The sequence below is a fragment of the Trachypithecus francoisi genome, unplaced genomic scaffold (genome assembly GCF_009764315.1).
Source record: "Trachypithecus francoisi isolate TF-2019V2 unplaced genomic scaffold, Tfra_2.0 Lachesis_group3, whole genome shotgun sequence".
NCBI classification, from domain to species: domain Eukaryota; kingdom Metazoa; phylum Chordata; class Mammalia; order Primates; family Cercopithecidae; genus Trachypithecus; species Trachypithecus francoisi.
This window is the reverse complement of record NW_022681468.1, coordinates 46,712,663-46,734,727: the sequence shown is the minus strand read 5'-3', so window position 1 is coordinate 46,734,727 and position 22,065 is coordinate 46,712,663. Positions and strand designations below refer to the sequence as shown.

Genomic DNA, 22,065 nt, shown 5'->3' with positions numbered 1-22,065 from the left:
GAAAAGACTCTGCTTGAAGTTAGATGACACTTCATATACAATATTACATTGATGTCAGTCTTTAAAGATGGAGTAGGACTTTGCAGGCAGCAATGAAAAGGACATTTCAGAAGCAGAAATACCATTTGTTAAGGGATGAGAGCCAAGAAATATTAAAGCATATTTGGAAAGTATTGAAAATTTCTGTGTGGCTAGAACTTTAGATAAAGAATCAGTTATGTCTGGAGAAGTAGATTGAACCAGATGATCATAAAGAACATTTTATTTAGGCCATGTTAAGGCTTGGGCACTGTGGAGCCCATGAAGGTTTTTGGGCAAGGGAGTTGCCTTAGGAAGGAGTATGAAGCCATAAACAAATGAGGGAGACATGGGGGATCTGTCAGAACACCACTGTAGTAGACCCAGCAAGAGAGAATGATAATATGAACAAAGACAGTTACAGCAGAAATAGTAGAGAGATTTAAATTTAAGGGCATAGGATTGACAGTAATTGGTCATTGGTTGAGAGAGGTAAAGAAGCTTTTTTTTAAGGATAATCTTGAAGTTCCTACCTTGGGAGCCTGGGTAGGTGATTGTAGAGTTGTTGGCTTAGAAGTGCAGAGAGAAGAGTGCCAGATTTTGTGGGTAAAGTAATGAGTTTGATATACACATCAAATTTAAGGTGCTTAAGGAAATTCCAGGTAGAAATATACAATATTGTCATTCAGACTGGTTAATGGTGGAGCTGAGACTAGAATTCTTGATCTATAGTGCTGTTTCTATCATATCTGGTTGTCTTTGCATGAACAAATGTCAACTGGCTTTAGATGAGCTGGAGATCTAAAGACTATATAGGGCCCAAGGAGATGGTTGGTTTTATTTCCTATTTTTATTCTGAAAACTTTAAATGATTAGGAAAGGTAGGAGAAGATATAAAATTTAGTAATGGGAAAAAATGAAAGCTTAACATATTCCTTCTTAACATATTCCTTCTAAATTTAAAATAATTAAATTTTCTGTAACTTTAGTTAGCAACAGACCAAAAATTGATTTCACCGGAAAAATATTAGTTGTGATGTCTGTGTTGCTAAATTCAAAAACGTACTCTCATAGCTGCGGAAACTAAGGTGCGTAGTATCGAAACCAATAAGTTGAGAGAGAGAGAAAGGAGGGAGGGGAGAGAGAGAAAGTGCATGTACGCGTGGAAAGGAGAGAGACAGCGGGAGAGGGAAGGAGGGAGAGAGAATGAGACAAGCAAATGGTACAAAAAGAGGTGGCAAATAGCAGAAGTGTCTGCATAATTTATAAATTCCACTGACTAATCCCAGTTTTCTTTTTGGAAATCACTAATATCTGTATTTATTTGTTCGATTTTATCAGACCTTTTTATCTTTTAGATGCTGGGAAATTTATCTTCATTATTTCTTTCTCTTTTTTTTTTCTTCCTTTCATTTCCACCCCTCCCCCGCCTCCTAAACTCTTATTTCTAGATATTGACACTTCTATTTCTATTTTTATACCTTAAATTTTCTATCTCTTTCTTTTCTTCTCCATTCTGGGAGAGCTCCCCAATCTGATCTGCTAACTATTAATTTGTTCTCTACCATACTGTTTATCCCGTTGTATTTTTCGTACTTAACATTCTTGTTTTCTTTTTTTTTTTGCTTTGCATTTTAATGTATTTTCTTATCGCCTACTCTGTGTCTGTCTGTCTGATTAATATCATTCACTTTGTTGTCTGTTTTTTTTTTTTCTTTTTTAAACTTATTGACTTCTCAGGTATCTGGTTCTTTTGACCTGTGAGTTCATATTTCACTGATGGGATCAACTATTCTGTCTGAGAATTTGGGTAAGGATAAAACCAGTCCATGGTCTGTTTCAGAGAGTTGAAGAAGAGGGGAGGAGAGAGCCCTAGGGAGGAGAGCCTCAGGCAGCACAGAACCACCCTTGGTCACTGTCCCTGCTGTTTGCTGTTACTCCACTATATAGCTCTTCTGGTGATTATTGTGTCTTTAAGCCGTTAGGAAGAAGTTGCTTTGAGAGGGTTTATAATCCGCTAGTCCTGGGGTTTGGAGGGGAAGAAGGTGAAGGAATGAATGCCCACGGATGGGCTTCTGGACAGATTTCATCTATAGTTGTCACCATAGCTAGGCCTTCATGTTCCCTGATATTACTCTGGGGCACCAGCATTTGCAGCTGGGGTTGTTGACAGGAAGACTTTTATGGTTGAAGGGCAAGCAGTGATCTCAAATTAATGGAGGAAGAAACAAGCACTTTTCTCCAGTCGTTGCTGTCATGAAGCTCCTCCACACAGCCTCTTCCCTAGGATGCAGCCCCTTTCTTTCCACACATACCCGTTTAAGTTAACTGTCTGTCTTTCCAGCGGTTTTTCACAACTTTTACTTTAGTTCTCAGAATCTGTGGGTTCTTTTTCACCTCTGTAGTTATTCCAGTGTTGATTTTGAGAGCTATCAGCCTATGTTATTGTGCTGTCCTGGCTAGACCAGCAATGCAGAAGTTAGAATTCTATTTTCTCCAGATCTTTTTCCAAGCATTAACCATTTGTATATGTATAAAATATATTTGTGTATATGTATATGTATGTGTGTATATATATGTATGAATTTTTTTGAGACAGAGTTTCAGTCTGTTGTTCATGCTGGAGTGCAGTGGCTCAGTCAGCTTACTGCAGCCTCGAACTCTTGGACTCAAGCAGTCCTCCCACCTCAGCCCCCAGAATAGCTGGGACTATAGGCATGCACCATGCCTAGCTAATTTTTTATTTTTTGTAGAGATGGGGTCTCACTCTGTTGCCTAGGCTGATCTCCAACTTCTGACCTCAAGTGATCCTCCTACCTCAGCTTTCCAAAGTCCTGGGATTATAGGCGTGAGTCACCATTTCTGGCTTAGTATATACTTTTGAGGTGTGCGTATATTTTGTTGTGCAATTAAAAATTTTAAAAAGCCAGTTGCAAGCCTTTGTAAAATTTAACATAAATCCTGAAGGATCTATATTCTTTTTACCTACCATGTAGTATACCATAGTTTAATTATTCTCCTATTGAAGGATTTTTAGATTGGTTCCAGTTATTCCCTAATCAAACTATACTAGGTATAAAATCCTTTTTTGTACTCATGAGAAATTATTTTTCTAGATTTAGATACTAAGGCATGGAATTGCTGGCTCAAAGATATAAGCATTCATAATTTAAGTAGGCACTGAAAAATTGCCCTAGTGTATGAGATCCCTTTCCCATGTCACACATAATGTTTTTAATCTGAAATTTTTGCCAGTCGGATTAACAGTGACATTTTGCATATTTTCCTGTCTAAAGGACTATTACATTTGTTTGTAATAAGAACTAGTAACAGTGATACATTATAAGTTAAAATATTGTTTTGCTAAGAAGATAGTGGCTTTTCTTTGTGCTTGAAACTTCTTGCTCAGAGGGGCATTAGGTCAGTGAGAGCTGGCTGATGGCAAACTGTAATTTGTACATATATGTAGATGGGCTAGGTATATTACTCTGTATTATAGGCAGCCTGACTTAAACTGACATGAGTTTAAGCACTGAGTATAATCCAAAACTCAAAGATAACTTGTGAGTATGAGAGCGTTTTGTAAATAGGCAAGATAAGTCTTCAGTAGGGTCATAGAGTATTCTTAAGGTGTTAAATAGTTCAGCAGTTACAAGTATCCTAGAAAACAGATTCACAACAGAGAAGTTACTGTAGATTGTCAGAGTAAGATAGGCATTGTTAAATATTTCTCAATTTCTGGGGAAAACATAATTGCCGTCATTCTAAACACTGCCCAAGAGTCTCCAAGGGATTTCATATTAATTATGAAACAGTATTTTTTAATTTAAAGGATGTTGAGACAATCAGTATTCCTAAAGAAGAATCAGGCTAAGAGAATAAGGAGAGATAGAGATGTACATAGGAGAATGAAGACACATTGAAGAGAATCTTGAATGTTGAGCTAAGAAGTTTAGCTTTTATTTTATAGTCAATGGAATCATCAAAGATGTTTCAGCAGTGATTTCTTCATATATTCTAGTAAAAAAAAAAAAACACTTGTTGGTTGAAATTAAACCCCTTTTAAATGAGAAACATGGGAGCTTTCAGATATTGGAATTTTTCTTCAGTTCTTAATTAGTAAATTCATTAATTAGAGTATCTCAAGTCATAAAATGTACTAGTGATTAGGACATATAATTTTTTAATACAGAAAGAAAATAAGAGTCTTATATTTTTTCAGTTGTTCATTTATTTCATAGATTTCATTTAAAACAATTTTGTTTTGTTTTGTTTTGTTTTTGAGACAGAGTTTCACTCTTGTTGCCCAGGCTGGAGTGCAATGGCGGGATCTCGGCTCACTGCAACCTCCGCCTCGTGGGTTCAAGCGATTCTCCTGTTTCAGCCGCTCAAGTAGCTGGGATTACAGGCATGCACTACCACGCCTGCTAATTTTGTATTTTTAGTCGAGACGGGTTTTTGCCATATTGGTCAGGCTTGTCTGGAACTCCTGACCTCAGGTGATCTGCTCGCCTTGGCCTCCCAAAGTGCTGAGATTACAGGCGTGACCACCATGCCCGGCCAACAATTCTGTGCTTTTTGTATTTTTTATTTTTCCAAGGGAAAAGAACATTATTAAATATGACTAAAGTAGTCTTCTATAATCTCTATACTTTTTTTTTTTTTGAGACAGAGCATCACTCTGTCGCCTAGGCTGGAGTGCAGTGGCTTGATCTTGGCTCACTGCAGCCTCTGCCTCCCAGGTTCAAGCGATTTTCCTACCTCAGCCCCCCAGGTAGCTGGGACTGCAGGTACCTGCCACCACGCTCGGCTAACTTTTTTTTTTTTTTAGTAGAGGCAGGTTTTCACCATATTGGCCAGGCTGTTCTCAAACTCCTGACCTTGTGATCTGCCCACCTCGGCCTCCCAAAATTCTGGGTGGTGTGATCCAGGCCTCTATACTTTGATAAAAATCTTATTATTGATATATGGGGTAACCTTTATGCTGTTTAAAGTATATTATTCTCATCAGTTGTTTAATTGTAAAGTTTCCACTAACAAACTTTCGGCAATTTTTATTCGTGAAGAATGAGAGAAATTTTCTGTTATTCCCATTTTAAGCTGTATGAACAATGTGTAATGCATACCAGCATTTAGTGGTTTTGATTTTTTGTCTTCTTTGACACGGTCTCACTCTGTCACCCAGGCTGGAGTACAGTGGTGCAATCTCGCTCACTGCAGCCTCTGCCTCCTGGGTTCAAGCTAGCCTCCTGCCTCAGCCCCCCAAGTAGCTGGGACTACAGGTGTGTGCTATGATGCCCAGCTAATTTTTGTAATTTTTGTTTAGATGGGGTTTTGCCGTGTTGCCTAGGCTGGTCTTGAACTCCTGAGCTCAAGTGATCCACCCGCCTTGGCCTCCCAAAGTGTTAGGATTATAGGCATGAGCCACCGTGCTGGCCCCACTGAGTATTTTAAATTGTAATATAATTTTTCTTTTGTTTTATTGCTATTTAATTGGCACTTGAAAAATAGTGGTTAATTTCATAAAATATATGAAATTATTATGTTGAAAACAAAGCCTATCACTAGGCTTATTAGACTAACTTCTTGAACTTTTCTTGCTTGTAACGTATATGTGGCATAGAAGGCAGTTTGTAAAATACCTTCCAAGGAGTCAAAGGGTATTGTTCATGATATTTGGCAAACATTTCCTGTTTTGACTTGATTTTAATATAATGGTTTTAACAATTGTTTCTACTTTTTAAAGGACTTGGAAAACAGTGTGGGTGAACTTAGTGAAGGACAAAGACCCCAGCTAATAGCGGCAGCAGAGAACATCTTAATGGGACATTCTCTCTATATGCAGCCACCTGTCACTAATGCACAGTCTTTGGATCAACAGTGTGATCCTAAACCATTACCTCGGCAATTTGACGCAGTTTCAGGTATACACCAAAATATTTTTTCTTGATGTGTCATAGTAGTATCCCTAATCTGAGTTGAGAAAAGTATACCTATTTTCAGATGGGGGCTTGCAAAATTTCTTTATTAAAAGGGATTTTAATAATTGAAAAGTTTGGTGATAACTTTTTTTATAGTATATATAGCAGTGTTTCCCCAAATGTGATTCATATATTAATGTTGGTACTTGAACCATTGGGTGGTATGTGAATTAATTTTGGTAATACACATACATACACTTAAAACTTTTTAACTGTGATACTTTTATTTCATTTTATTTGCTTATTTGTTTATGTATTTATTTATTTAGAGACAGAGTCTCACTCTGTCACCCAGGCTGGAGTGCAGTGGCACAGTCTCGGCTCACTGCAAGCTCCACTTCCCGAGTTCACGCCATTCTCCTGCCTCAACCTCCCAAGTAGCTGGGACTACAGGCACCCGTCACCACACCTGGCTAATTTTTTGTATTTTTGGTACAGACGGGGTTTCACTGTGTTAGCCAGGATGGTCTCTATCTCCTGACCGCATGATCCGCCCGTCTCGGCCTCCCAACGTGCTAGGATTACAGGTGTGAGCCATCGCATCTGGCCTATTTTATTTTATTTTATTTTATTTTATTTTTTGGAGATGGAGTCTTGCTCTGTCGCCCAGGCTGGAATGCAATGGCATAATCTCGGCTCACTGCAACCCCTGCCTCCGGGGTTCAAGCTATTCTCCTGCCTCAGCCTCCCAAGTAGCTGGGATTACAGGCATGTGTCACCATGCCCAGCTAATTTTTGTATTTTTATAGAGACAGGGTTTCACTATGTTGGCCAGGCTGGCCTCAAACTCCTGACCTCAGGTATTCTGCCCGCCTCAGCCTCCCAAAGTGCTGGGATTACAGGCGTGAGCCACCGTGCCCAGCCGATGCATTTATTTTAATATGTACTAGAAAAATATAACAAATCCATGAAAACTGACATAACGGATCTTTAGGACAAGGTTAAATTAGATAATACTGTAGATACTTATTCCTTATACTATATGGATTTTAGTAGTACTTAGTGTATTCAGGACTATTTTAGAATTTAAATAAACTTTCTGTTGTGACACGTTGGAAATAAGGATAGAATAGAGAATCCCAATCACTAGCATATATAGTTGACTCTCATCTATGGACCATTGTTATATTCTGTGGTCACCACAAACATATTAACAAATATTGAACCATTGCTCCTAGGATAAATACAGGATTAGGTTTCTGTGAGCCTCTGATCATAACATTTTTATCAACTAATCAATATATAACCTGGTTTTATTTATGTTTCTGTTTAAAGAAATCTTATTTAATATATATTTTGGATTCATTAATATTGAACTCACAGCCAGCAGTGTAACTTGTGCCTGAAGGAGGCCTATCTAACACATATATTTTCTCCATAAGACACAACAGAAGAGCCTTTTTGTGCTTAGAAACACTAGACAGGCCGGGCGCGGTGGCTCACGCCTGTAATGCAGCACTTTGGGAGGCCAGGGTGGGTGAAACACCTCAGGTCAGGAGTTTAAGACCAGCCTGGCCAACATGGTGAAACCTCATCTCTACTGAAAATGCAAAACTTAGCCAGGCATAGTGGCAGGCGCCTGTAATCTCAGCTACTTGGGAAGCTGAGGCAGGAGAATTGCTTGAACTCGGGAGGTGCAGAGGGCAGAGGTTGCCGTGAGCTGAAATCGCGCCACTGCACACCAGCCTGGGCAACAAGAGCGAGTCTTTGTCTCAAAAAAAAAAAGAAAGAAAGAAAGAAAGAAACACTAGACAGTACCTCAGCTCTAAGGGGCCATTTTAAACAGTGAAATCACCAAAAAACAAACAAACAAAAACATGAAATGTGAAAAACACAGCTTTACATATATTGTGAAAAGGTCACTTGTTTACAGTATGAGAGCTGAAATAAGGTGGAATGTATCCTTGTTCAGCATCAACTGGAAAAATGCATATAAGGCAATTTAAGTTTTTCACCACTCTGTACATGTCCACAAATGACCACAAAGGTGCTGCAAGTATTGATTTGGGGATTATAAATACATTTTAGCAAGTAGGTAAATTTGCAAATATGTAATTTACAAATAAATGAGGATCTGCTATATTCTTACTATTGATTTTTAAATGCCCATTGCTTCTTTCTCTTAAGTGAAAAGAAACTTCTGGAGGCATGCAGATTTGCCAGAAATCAGAAAAGGAAAAGCCTGAAGTTAGAGTATTTAGTTTCATACTGAGTGAATACCTTGTATCGTTAAGAATTGGGAGAAGTTCAAGACTGAATTTCCCATGTGAATAAATGTAAAGATTGGCCTCATTTCTCATTTTGTACACATAATGAGAGTATTAAATGTTTTACAGTCTTTAAAATTTGTAGGATTCAAATAGCATGAAATGTGACTTAATGTCCAGCTAAATGTGCAGAATGCAATTAAACAGAGTTATCACTAGGTGGCTCTCGCAGATCACTTGAACTGCTAGGTACTTAAGCGCTACTAGGTACCTGAGAGCAACTAGGCACTTAGTTGAAATGTTACGGAATAAACTCCCTGAGGAGATGGCCTCTCTGGTCCTTTCTTAAATTTCTGGTAACCCTAGCAGATTACCTATAGGACAGTGCATTTTTAATGTTAGATACATTGTAGGTATTTGTTTGATTGGAAAAAATAAGTAACATGGTATAACATAAGACTGAGCACATATGTAAGGCAGTATAGCAAAATAGTTAAGAGTTTAGGCTTTGAGAGTTTCCGAAATGGGTTTGAATTCCAGCTCTGTATATCTTTGGTCAAGTAACTTAATGTTCCTGAACCCAAATTTCTTCATGTGTCAAGTGGGGATAATATTGCTATGTACAAAATTACCCCACATCTAACAGCTGAAGGCAACAAATACTATCTCACAGAACTCTGAAAGTCACAAATCTGGTAGTGGCTTACCTGGGTGGTTGTCAGGATCTCTCCTGACGTGGCAGTCAAGATGATGGCTTGGACTGAGGTCATCTGAAGGCTTGACTAGGCTTGAAGGATCCACTTTCCAAGCTCACTCATGTGCCTTTAGCAAGAGGCTTCACTTCCTCACCATGTTAAACAGTCCATAGGGCCATGAATGATGTGGTAGCAGGCATCTCCCAAGAGAAAGTAAGCAATCAAAATGGAAACAATACTGTCTTTTTTTTTTTTTTTCTTTTGAGAGAAAGTAGCTCCTGAGTAGCTGGGACTACAGATGCACACCACCATGCCTGGCTGATTTTCGTATGTTTTTATAGAGATGGGGTTTTGCCATGTTGGCCAGGCTGGTCTCAAACTTCTGAACTCAAGTAATCCACCTGCCACAGCCTCCCAAAGTGCTGAGATTACAGGTGTGAGCCACTGCGCCCAGCTGATAATGTCTTTTATAACCTAATCTCTAAAGTGACATGCCATCACTTCTGTCATATTCCATTGATAACACAAACCAATCATGGAACAACTTAAGAGATGAGTTTAAAAAGGTGTGAATACCAAGAGGGCAGGGATCATTGGGGGCTATCTTGGAGGTAATAGTGTCTATCTCATTACAGTTATTAGGTACATGTATTTGACAATGCATGTGAAGTAGTAAGCACAGTGCTTGGCACATGGTGTTGTTCTCTTTAATAATGCTTGGAGCATGAAAAGTACTATCTTATATGTACTTCATAGAATCAGAGACTATCAACAGTTGACTAAAAGGACTTTGCCTATAGAAAACTAATTTGTTCCTCTTGTTTCAAGATTTTCTCCTGGTGACCACAGAATATAACTGTGGTCCATAGATGAGAATCAACTATATATGCTAGTGATTGGTATTGCTTTTCTTTTTATTTATTTATTTATTTATTATACTTTAAGTTCTAGGGTACATGTGCATAACGTGCAGGTTTGTTACATATGTATACTTGTGCCATGTTGGTGTGCTGCACCCATCAACTCGTCATTTACATCAGGTATAACTCCCAGTGCAATCCCTCCCCCCTCCCCCCTCCCCATGATAGGCCCCAGTGTGTGATGTTCCCCTTCCCGAGTCCAAGTGATCTCATTGTTCAGTTCCCAACTATGAGTGAGAACATGTGGTGTTTGGTTTTCTGTTCTTGTGATAGATTGCTAAGAATGATGGTTTCCAGCTGCATCCATGCCGCTACAAAGGACACAAACATCCTTTTTTATGGCTGCATAGTATTCCATGGTGTATATGTACCACATTTTCTTAATCCAGTCTGTCACTGATGGACATTTGGGTTGATTCCAAGTCTTTGCTATTGTGAATAGTGCCGCAATAAACATACGTGTGCATGTGTCTTTATAGCAGCATGATTTATAATCCTTTGGGTATATACCCAGTAATGGGATGGCTGGGTCATATGGTACATCTAGTTCTAGATTCCTGAGGAATCGCCATACTGTTTTCCATAATGGTTGAACTAGTTTACAATCCCACCAACAGTGTAAAAGTGTTCCTATTTCTCCACATCCTCTCCAGCACCTGTTGTTTCCTGACTTTTTAATGATTGCCATTGTAACTGGTGTGAGATGGTATCTCATTGTGGTTTTGATTTGCATTTCTCTGATGGCCAGTGATGATGAGCATTTTTTCATGTGTCTGTTGGCTGTATGAATGTCTTCTTTTGAGAAATGTCTGTTCATATCCTTTGCCCACTTTTTGATGGGGTTGTTTGTTTTTTTCTTGTAAATTTGTTTGAGTTCTTTGTAGGTTCTGGATATTAGCCCTTTGCCAGATGAGTAGATTGCAAAAATTTTCTCCCATTCTGTAGGTTGCCTGTTCACTCTGATGGTAGTTTCTTTTGCTGTGCAGAAGCTCTTTAGTTTAATTAGATCCTATTTGTCAATTTTGGCTTTTGCTGCCGTTGCTTTTGGTGTTTTAGACGTGAAGTCCTTGCCCGTGCCTATGTCCTGAATGGTACTACCTAGGTTTTCTTCTAGGGTTTTTATGATATTAGGTCTAACATTTAAGTCTCTAATCCACCTTGAATTAATTTTCGTATAAGGAGTAAGGAAAGGATCCAGTTTCAGCTTTCTACTTATGGCTAGCCAATTTTCCCAGCACCATTTATTAAATAGGGAATCCTTTCCCCATTTCTTGTTTCTCTCAGGTTTGTCAAAGATCAGATGGCTGTAGATGTGTGGTATTATTTCTGAAGACTCTGTTCTGTTCCGTTGGTCTATATCTCTGTTTTGGTACCAGTACCATGCTGTTTTGGTTACTGTAGCCTTGTAGTATAGTTTGAAGTCAAGTAGCGTGATGCCTCCAGCTTTGTTCTTTTGACTTAGGATTGTCTTGGCAATGCGGGCTCTTTTTTGGTTCCATATGAACTTTAAAGCAGTTTTTTCCAATTCTGTGAAGAAAGTCCTTGGTAGCTTAATGGGGATGGCATTGAATCTATAAATCACCTTGGGCAGTATGGCCATTTTCACGATATTGATTCTTCCTATCCATGAGCATGGTATGTTCTTCCATTTGTTTGTGTCCTCTTTTATTTCACCGAGCAGTAGTTTGTAGTTCTCCTGGAAGAGGTACTTTATATCCCTTGTAAGTTGGATTCCTAGGTATTTTATTCTCTTTGAGGCAATTGTGAATGGAAGTTCATTCATGATTTGATTCTCTGTTTGTCTGTTACTGGTGTATAAGAATGCTTGTGATTTTTGCACATTAATTTTGTATCCTGAGACTTTGCTGAAGTTGCTTATCAGCTTAAGAAGATTTTGGGCTGAGACAATGGGGTTTTCTAAATATACAATCATGTCATCTGCAAACAGGGACAATCTGACTTCTTCTTTTCTTAACTGAATACCCTTTATTTCTTTCTCTTGCCTGATTGCCCTAGCCAGAACTTCCAACACTATGTTGAATAGGAGTGGTGAGAGAGGGCATCCCTGTCTTGTGCCAGTTTTCAAAGGGAATTTTTCCAGTTTTTTCCCATTCAGTATGATGTTGGCTGTGGGTTTGTCATAAATAGTTCTTATTATTTTGAGGTACGTTCCATCAATACCGAATTTATTGAGCGTTTTTAGCATGAAGGGCTGTTGAATTTTGTCAAAGGCCTTTTCTGCATCTATTGAGATAATCATGTGGTTTTTGTCTTTGGTTCTGTTTATATGCTGGATTACGTTTATTGATTTGCGAATGTTGAACCAGCCTTGCATCCCAGGGATGAAGCCCACTTGATCATGGTGGATAAGCTTTTTGATGTGCTGCTGAATCCGGTTTGCCAGTATTTTATTGAGAATTTTTGCATCGATGTTCATCAGGGATATTGGTCTAAAATTCTCTTTTTTGTTGTGTCTCTGCCAGGCTTTGGTATCAGGATGATGTTGGCCTCATAAAATGAGTTAGGGAGGATTCCCTCTTTTTCTATTGATTGGAATAGTTTCAGAAGGAATGGTACCAGCTCCTCCTTGTACCTCTGGTAGAATTCAGCAGTGAATCCATCTGGTCCTGGCCTTTTTTCGTTGGTAGGCTATTAATTATTGCCTCAATTTCAGAGCCTGCTATTGGTCTATTCAGGGATTCAACTTCTTCCTGGTTTAGTCTTGGAAAAGTGTAAGTGTCCAGGAAATTATCCATTTCTTCTAGATTTTCTAGTTGATTTGTGTAGAGGTGTTTATAGTATTCTCTGTTGGTAGTTTGTATTTCTGTGGGGTCGGTGGTGATATCCCCTTTATCATTTTTTATTGCGTCTATTTCATTCTTCTCTCTTTTCTTCTTTATTAGTCTTGCTAGCAGTCTGTCAATTTTGTTGATCTTTTCAAAAAACCAACTCCTGGATTCATTGATTTTTTGGAGGGTTTTTTTGTCTCTATCTCCTTCAGTTCTGCTCTGATCTTAGTTATTTCTTGCCTTCTGCTAGCTTTTGAATGTGTTTGCTCTTGCTTCTCTAGTTCTTTTAATTGTGATGTTAGAGTGTCAATTTTAGATCTTTCCAGCTTTCTCTTGTGGGCATTTAGTGCTATAAATTTCCCTCTACACACTGCTTTAAATGTGTCCCAGAGATTCTGGTATGTTGTGTCTTTGTTCTCATTGCTTTCAAAGAACATCTTTATTTCTGCCTTCGATTCGTTATACACCCAGTAGGCATTTAGGAGCAGGTTGTTCAGTTTCCATGTAGTTGAGCGGTTTTGATTGAGTTTCTTAGTCCTGAGTTCTAGTTTGATTGCACTGTGGTCTGAGAGACAGTTTGTTATAATTTCTGTTCTTTGACATTTGCTGAGGAGTGCTTTACTTCCAATTATGTGGTCAATTTTGGAATAAGTGCGATGTGGTGCTGAGAAGAATGTATATTCTGTTGATTTGGGGTGGAGAGTTCTATAGATGTCTATTAGGTCTGCTTGCTGCAGAGATGAGTTCAATTCCTGGATATCCTTGTTAACTTTCTGTCTCGTTGATCTGTCTGATGTTCACAGTGGGGTGTTGAAGTCTCCCATTATTATTGTATGGGAGTCTAAGTCTCTTTGTAAGTCTCTAAGGACTTGCTTTATGAATCTGGGTGCTCGTGTATTGGGTGCATATATATTTAGGATAGTTAGCTCTTCCTGTTGAATTGATCCCTTTACCATTATGTAATGGCCTTCTTTGTCTCTTTTGATCTTTGATGGTTTAAAGTCTGTTTTATCAGAGACTAGGATTGCAACCCCTGCTTTTTTTTGTTCTCCATTTGCTTGGTAGATCTTCCTCCATCCCTTTATTTTGAGCCTATGTATGTCTCTGCATGTGAGATGGGTCTCCTGAATACAGCAGACTGATGGGTCTTGACTCTTTATCCAGTTTGCCAGTCTGTGTCTTTTAATTGGAGCATTTAGTCCATTAACATTTAAGGTTAATATTGTTATGTGTGAACTTGATCCTGCCATTATGATATTAACGGTTATTTTGCTCGTTAGTTGATGCAGTTTCTTCCTAGCCTCGATGGTCTTTACATTTTGTCATGTTTTTGCAATGGCTGGTACCAGTTGTTCCTTTCCATGTTTAGTGCTTCCTTCAGGGTCTCTTGTAAGGCAGGCCTGGTGGTGACCAAATCTCTAAGCATTTGCTTATCTGTAAAGGATTTTATTTCTCCTTCACTTATGAAACTTAGTTTGGCTGGATATGAAATTCTGGGTTTAAAATTCTTTTCTTTAAGAATGTTGAATATTGGCCCCTACTCTCTTCTGGCTTGGAGAGTTTCTGCCAAGAGATCTGCTGTTAGTCTGATGGGCTTCCCTTTGTGGGTAACCTGACCTTTCTCTCTGGCTGCCCTTAAGATTTTTTCCTTCATTTCAACTTTGGTGAATCTGGCAATTATGTGTCTTGCAGTTGCTCTTCTGGAGGAGTATCTTTGTGGCGTTCTCTGTATTTCCTGAATTTGAATGTTGGCCTGCCCTACTAGGTTGGGGAAGTTCTCCTGGATGATATCCTGAAGAGTGTTTTCCAACTTGGTTCCATTTTCCCCCTCACTTTCAGGCACCCCAATCAGACGTAGATTTGGTCTTTTTACATAATCCCATACTTCTTGCAGGCTTTGTTCATTTCTTTTTCTTCTTTTTTCTTTTGGTTTCTCTTCTCGCTTCATGTCATTCATTTGATCCTCAATCGCTGATACTCTTTTTTCCAGTTGATCAAGTCGGTTACTGAAGCTTGTGCATTTGTCACGTATTTCTCGTGTCATGGTTTTCATCTCTGTCATTTCGTTTATGAGCTTCTCTGCATTAATTATTCTAGCTATCAATTCTTCCACTCTTTTTTCAAGATTTTTAGTTTCTTTGCACTGGGTACGTAATTCCTCCTTTAGCTCTGAGAAGTTTGATGGACTGAAGCCTTCTTCTCTCATCTCGTCAAAGTCATTCTCTGACCAGCTTTGATCTGTTGCTGGCGATGAGCTGCGCTCCTTTGCAGGGAGAGATGCGCTCTTATTTTTTGAATTTCCAGCTTTTCTGCCCTGCTTTTTCCCCATCTTTGTGGTTTTATCTGCCTCTGGTCTTTGATGATGGTGACGTACTGATGGGGTTTTGGTGTAGGTGTCCTTCCTGTTTGATAGTTTTCCTTCTAGCAGTCAGGACCCTCAGCTGTAGGTCTGTTGGAGATTCCACTCCAGACCCTGTTTGCCTGGGTATCAGCAGCAGAGGCTGCAGAAGATAGAATATTTCTGAACAGCGAGTGTACCTGTCTGATTCTTGCTTTGGAAGCTTCCTCTCGGGGGTGTACTCCACCGTGTGAGGTGTGGGGTGTCAGTCTGCCCCTAGTGGGAGATGTCTCCCAGTTAGGCTACTCAGGGGTCAGGTACCCACTTGAGCAGGCAGTCTGTCCCTTCTCAGATCTCAACCTCTGTGTTGGGAGATCCACTGCTCTCTTCAAAGCTGTCAGAGTCGTTTGCGTCTGCAGAGGTTTCTGCTGCTTTTTGTTGTTGTTGTTGTTGTTTAGCTGTGCCCTGTCCCCAGGGGTGGAGTCTACAGAGACAGGCAGGCTTCCTTGAGCTGCTGTGAGCTCCACCCAGTTCGAGCTTCCCAGTGGCTTTGTTTACCTACTTAAGCCTCAGCAATGGCGGCGCCCCTCCCCCAGCCTCGCCGCTGCCTTGCAGTTAGATCGCAGACTGCTGTGCTAGCAATGAGGGAGGCTCCGTGTGTGTGGGACCCTCCCAGCCAGGTGTGGGATATAATCTCCTGGTGTGCCCGTTTGCTTAAAGCTTAGTATTGGGGTGGGAGTTACCTGATTTTCCAGGTGTTGTGTGTCTCAGTTCCCTTGGCTAGGAAAAGGGATTCCCTTCCCCTTGCGCTTCCCAGGTGAGGCGATGCCTCGCCCTGCTTCAGCTCTCGCTGGTTGGGCTGCAGCAGCTGACCAGGACCGATTGTCCGGCACTCCCTAGTGAGATGACCCCAGTACCTCAGTTGAAAATGCAGAAATCACCGGTCTTCTGTGTCGCTCTCGCTGGGAGTTGGAGACTGGCACTGTTCCTATTCGGCCATCTTGCTCCGCTCCTCCCCGCGCCCCCCCCCCCCGTATTGCTTTTCATCAACGTTGCTTACAGAGCGTCATCTATTCTTACTTTGCCCCTCCTCACCCCTGCTAATTTTCAGGAAATGTCTTATTTCCTGTAGTTCTCTATCACTGTCTCCATTCCTTAGGCTCTCGGGTTGGGTTGCGTAACTGAATGATGCAAAATTGGTTTTGAGGAGTTGTCTTAGGGACCTGAAAATGTAACCTATAATTTGAATGAATTATATGTGGACCCTGGGATATACTACGAACTACAGCTTTTTATTTACTCAAAAAACCTGTATTGAATACCCACTGTATACCTAGAGCTGTGTAAGTACTACATTAAGCACTCAAGATTCAAAGATGATAGATGTCTGCTCTCAAGACATTTACAAACTAGTGTGGGAGAAATAAATAACAATTATAATATTGTATGACTAGTACAACATACGGCTGTGGGAGTGCAGAGGAGGAATTCAACTCATTTGTGCGGGCTTAGAAAAGGTTTTCTGCAAGAGCCAATGTGAAATTGAATCTTAAGGGAATTAGCCAGATGGTAAATTATAAGAATATCCCAGTTTGTTCATTTACCTTATTCAGAAGACATTTTTGAGTGCCTGTTATGTGCTGAGCATGTGCTAAGTTCTATGAATATGAAAGTTGGTAAGGCCCTGTTCACAATGATGGTTTTTTCTCTAGTAGACATAGTAGATAAGAAAGCAAAACATGCAATAAATTACGGTAGTTATTGTGAAGAAGTCCATATAGGATGGATGTTCAGGTCAATTGTAGTTGAAGGGATTCAGGAAAGACTTCATAGATGAGGGAAGTCTTGTTTGAGGTGACTCCTCCAAGATGAATAAATGCTTGCCATGTGGTGAGTGAGGAGGGACCTTTCAAGCAGAATATGCAATAAGACAGGGAACAAAGGCCAAAAAAACCCCAAAAAACAAAAAAACCAAGGGTTAATCACAGAAATGCAGTGTTTTTGTCAAAGAAGTAGAGCTTAAGATGTAATGAAATTGCAGCAGGGAGCAGAAACCAGGTCATGAAAAGCCCTGCATGATCGATTAAGGAGTACAGTAAGGATCGCTTTGTATACAAAATGGGAAATAGTAAGTCTTACTTTATACTTATTCCCATAAACAGTTCAGTCTTAAGTTTCTGTCAATTCTGAATGTTGTGTGATATTCATCAGTCTGCTAAAGATTATAAATAAATGAGTGATATGATCATATTTACCTTTTATTTAGCAAGATCATCTGAGGTGCAATGTGATGGGTAGATTGGAAGAGTTAAGACTGGATGCAAGGAACCTGATTAGACAACCATTAAAGTTGACCCGATGAGATATTATTCAGTAGGGAGGATATATAAAAAGGGAGATTTGAGAGAGAGTTAAGGAGATGGACAGGAATTCATTTGAGTGTGAGCAGTAAAAAAGTAGCAGAAAGTCTAAGAAATACCTAAGTTTCTGGCTAGAATTATTGAATAGATGGTCATCTCAGTCACTGAGAGAGAGTGAATATGGAGGAAGGACAGAATTAGGAGGAAGGAAGTGGAGTGGGGTTTATACATCATGTGTGATGCCTTTGACTTTCATACAAATGAAAAAAATCCGTTAGATATACCAGACCAAAAATTCTTGCTGGACTGGCAATTTTAGGCAAATTTGGTGTTCTCTAAAAGTCTGCCATGGTTGCTCTCCACTACAATAAAATCCTAGGAAAGCAAAATTAGGGATTTCTAGTTATGATTAATTAAATTAAATTAAATTTGACTTGATTGAAATAATATTTTAAATATCCCTCTTTTAAAGGTCTAACTTGCATTATACAGGTAAGACACCCACACTCAGTGAGCCTGCTTGTTAGAAGACACAGCAAATTCAGCACTGTTATGATTGTTGTCATGGAATCCTTTCCTAACCCTTTTCACTGGGTTAAATACCTGTCATGTGTACTCTGTATAATTCTCTAATGTCACCTGCCTAATGTTGCTCTTATCACACTGGTAATCTCACGTGAGGGTATGGACTTTATCTTGTTTACTGTCATATCCCTGTCACCTAGCAGGTTATGTAGTATACAGATCATAGTAAATATATGTTAAATTATAGGATGGTGTATGATGTGAAAGCTATTACGCACTTTTTGAGTGCTCCCCACCACCATTTTTTTCCTGTCCCATGTATGCCTTATCCCAAGTAACCGGTGTTAAGATTCTGGCATATAACCCTCCTGTTTTTTACCTCACACATATAATTTTATGCACACATGCATGTACAATATATATAGTGTGTGTGATTGCCATTATTTTACAACTTGAAATCATATCTTGCACACTTGCCTGCATTTTGTGTTTTACCAGTAAACCCTGTAGATTATTCCAGGTCAACTAGTATTACTTAAATTTGTTCATTTTAATGATTGCATAAAACTTCATAGTGTTGATTTCCAATAATTTATTTAGTTGTTTCTCTATTGATGGATGTTTATTACCATTTCCCTGCACTATAAACAATGCTAGAGTAAGTATCCACACACGTATCCTACCAGATTGTTGTGTTTTATATACTCCTCCTTACTCCAGTGTATGTACTCCTGGGAAGCTCTTCTATACATGACCAAATGTATCTTTAGTTTAGAAATAAATAATGCCAAGTTGCTTTCTTGAAAGTTTAAACCAATATATTTTTATCAGCAATTTATTGGTGCCCTTTCCTTATATCCCCTCCTGAAATTGTGTTGAATAGTTTTTTTATATGCCTCAGTAGAAATATGAAGATATGTTTCTGACTCCTGATGAGTTTATGTGTCTTTTCAGTCATATGTTTGTTGGCCATTTGTATGTGCTCCTATAAGGTTCTTTTCCCATGTGGGAGGTTCTCAATTTTTCTTGTTATTTTTAAAGCTGTTTCTATAGTTTAGATGTTTTCTACTATTTGTATTGTAAACATTTTTATCCACATTTATATTTTGGTCACTGACGTTGATGATCTTTTTTTGCCATATAATTTAAAAATTTATATATAGATATTTCTATCTTTTATACTTTTTGTGCTTTCATGGCTTAATCATGTTGCTATACTATAGAAAAAAGCTAATCATTTTTATCTATTTATCTGATATCCAGTCACATTACGACATTCTCGTATTAGTTCTAATAGAGTTCTTTTGTTTTCATTAGAGTCTCTGGGGTTTTCTAGGCATATACCATATTATCAGCAAAAGAGTTTTCAATATCTTCGTTTTTAACATTATATGTAATTCTTTTCTCTTAATTTATCTTAGAAAAATGTCGAAGAAGTCACATAGGAATAGAAAAAGGCATAATAGAATATAAAGAGGCAAATAAAGCCTGGAACATGAGTTACTTTAAATTATAGGTATTATTACCATTACTTAAATTAATCTTATGTTAGATAATTAAATGAGAATTAATCAGGTAATAATTTTGATAAATTGTTTTATACAGATTTAATACTATAATAGTAAAAATCAAAACTCAATGCGTCTGGGCATGGTGGCTCACGCCTGTAATCCCAGCACTTTGGGAGGCCAAGGCGAGTAGATCACTTGAGCACTTGAGGTCAGGAGTTCAAGACCAGCCTGGCCAATATGGTGAAACGCTGTCTCTACTAAAAATACAAAAATTAGATGGGTATGGTGGCATGTGCCTGTAGTCTCTGCTCCTCGGGAGGCTGAGGCAGGAGAATCGCTTGAACCCTGGAGGCAGAGGTTGCAGTGAGCCAAGATTGCACTACTGCACTCCAGCCTGGGTGAATGAGTCTCCATCTCAAAAAAAAAAAAAAAAAAAAAAAAAAATTAAAACTCAATAGATGTATTTTGCTTTATGTAAAACCCCACTGAAAACCTAGATTAACATAAAAGATCAATCAGAGTGATTATTTGCTGTATCTAGGAAATTGTCAACAGAATGCCCTTAAATGGAAAATATCTATGGCGTCTTTAAAATATTTTTTCAGGCTGGGTGCAGTGCAGTGGCTCATGCCTGTAATCCCAGCACTTTTGGAGGCTGAGGCAGGAAGATCACTTGAGCCCAGGGATTTCAGACGAGCTTTGGCAACGTGGCAAAACCCTGTCTCTATTAAAAATACAAAAAATTATCCAGGTATGGTAGTGCACACCTGTAGTCCCACCCACTCAGGATGCTGAGGTGGAAAAATCACCTGAGCCTGGGAAGTCAAGGATGCAGGGAGCCATGATCATGCCATTGCACTCCAGCCTGGGCAACAGGAGTGAGACTCTGTCTTTAAAAAAAATAAAATAAAATAAAATAAAATAGAAATATATATATGAATTTTAAATATATATATTTAAAACAACTTAATTTGCATATAACTCCAGGTCTATTTCTATTGATTATATTTTAAAAGATTATCTAGCAAGACTGTGAAACAGAGAGCAGTGACTTAACTCCTTTGTGCTTCTTACTAGCTCTCTGATTTTGGACAGTTAGTTAACTTCTCTGAACCTTAGTAATGTCAGTGAGAGACAGTTACAATACTGTAACCTGTCTATCTTACAGAATGATTGTAAAGTTCAAATGTAATAAGATAATGTACTCATATATGAAAGTGCTTGGAGTATATAGTGCAATACAAAGGTACATTGATGTTATTATTAGATATATAGATACCTCTGCTCTTGTCTTCTTTCTACTGATTTGACTGAGGTGCCATTTGTTTATTTGTTTGTTTGTTTACTTATTTTGAGACGAGGTCTTACTTTGTCACCCAGACTGGAGTGCAGTGATGCTATCTCAGCTCAGTGCAACCTCCGCCTCCCGGGTTCAAGTGATTCTCCTGCCTCAGCCTCCTGAGTAGCAGAGATTACAAGCACATGTTACCACACCCAGCTCATTTTTGTATTTTTAGTAGAGACAGGTTTCATTATGTTGGCCAGGCTGGTCTCGAACTCCTCTCAGGCGATCCACCCGCCTCAGCTTCCCAAAGTGCTGGATTACAGGCATGAGCTACCGTGCCTGGCCAGAGGTGCCATTTAGATAAAAAAAAAAAAAAAAAAAAAAGAAGAGCTTGATCACTTTAAGAAAAAAATCCACAGAATAGAGCTAGGCAGTACCAACATTTTCCAGGCAGGAAATTGCCCTTTGCTTTAAGATTACCTTTTAGACAGAAAGTATTCTATTGACTCTTAGAGATAGGAACGGTAAGCAGGAGTGTTAAGAGTTCATATGTGGGAAGGAGGCTTCAGATGAACTGCATAGACAACTTGTTGATTGAAACTTTACGTAGAATATTCCATGGATTTGTTTGAACATAGGTACTTTTTGCATTCTCTCTTGAGTTTTGGTTTTAACTGCAGTGAAGGCTTGGTCCAGGTGTTTTTTGTTTGAAGTACACTGCTAGTTCTAATTCAGCAGGTGAGACATATTGGTAGTTTTAGTCAACTACTTGTTCATTTTTGAAGATAAATTTAACAATTTATTTTAACTTTTTGTTTACATTTTTGATAACAGGTAGTATTTATGAAGATTCATGTGCTAGTCATGGTCCAATGAGTTTGGGAGAATTGGAGTTGGAGCCAAATTCTAACCTTGTTCTTCCCACAACACTTCTGACATTACAAGAAAATGATGTTAATTTACCAGTAGCCGCTGAAGATTTTTCCCAGGTACCAAATTAATAGCACTTATATTTTACTTAAAATGAGAATTGAAACGATATTGCCTTAGCATGGTACCCGGTCAAGAGCCAAGCCTCTGGAGTCAGATAGCTTCAAATCATGCCTCCTTTATTTCCTAACTCAAGCCTGAATATAAATCTTAGTTCACCCAAGCTGTGCCCTTGAACATATTAGCCCCTTTTAAGCCTTAATTCCCTATCTTTAAATTAAAGAATAAAAGTAATGGCCAGGTGCAATGGCTCACACCTGTAATCCCAGAAACTGTAGGAGGCCGAGACAGCTGATCACTTGAGTCCAGGAGTTTGAGACCAGCCTGGGCAATGTGGCAAAATGCCGTCTCTACAAAAAATACAAAAATTAGCTGGGCTCCTGTAGTTCCAACTACTTGGGAGGCTGACGTGGACGGCAGATTGCTTGTGCCCGGGAGGCAGAGAT

General features: G+C 39.0%; 1 protein-coding gene across 8 annotated transcripts in view; it reads left to right on the top strand.

Moving 5' to 3' along the window:
* KIAA0586 (KIAA0586 ortholog) overlaps positions 1 to 22,065 on the top strand; it is a 134,028-nt gene that overhangs the window by 71,608 nt on the left and 40,355 nt on the right. For all 8 annotated transcript variants that reach the window (XM_033187893.1, XM_033187894.1, XM_033187886.1 and 5 more), the window contains 2 exons: positions 5,765 to 5,942; positions 21,464 to 21,618. In XM_033187893.1, the coding sequence (XP_033043784.1) occupies positions 5,765 to 5,942; positions 21,464 to 21,618 (333 nt within the window). The remainder of the gene's footprint in view (positions 1 to 5,764; positions 5,943 to 21,463; positions 21,619 to 22,065) is intronic.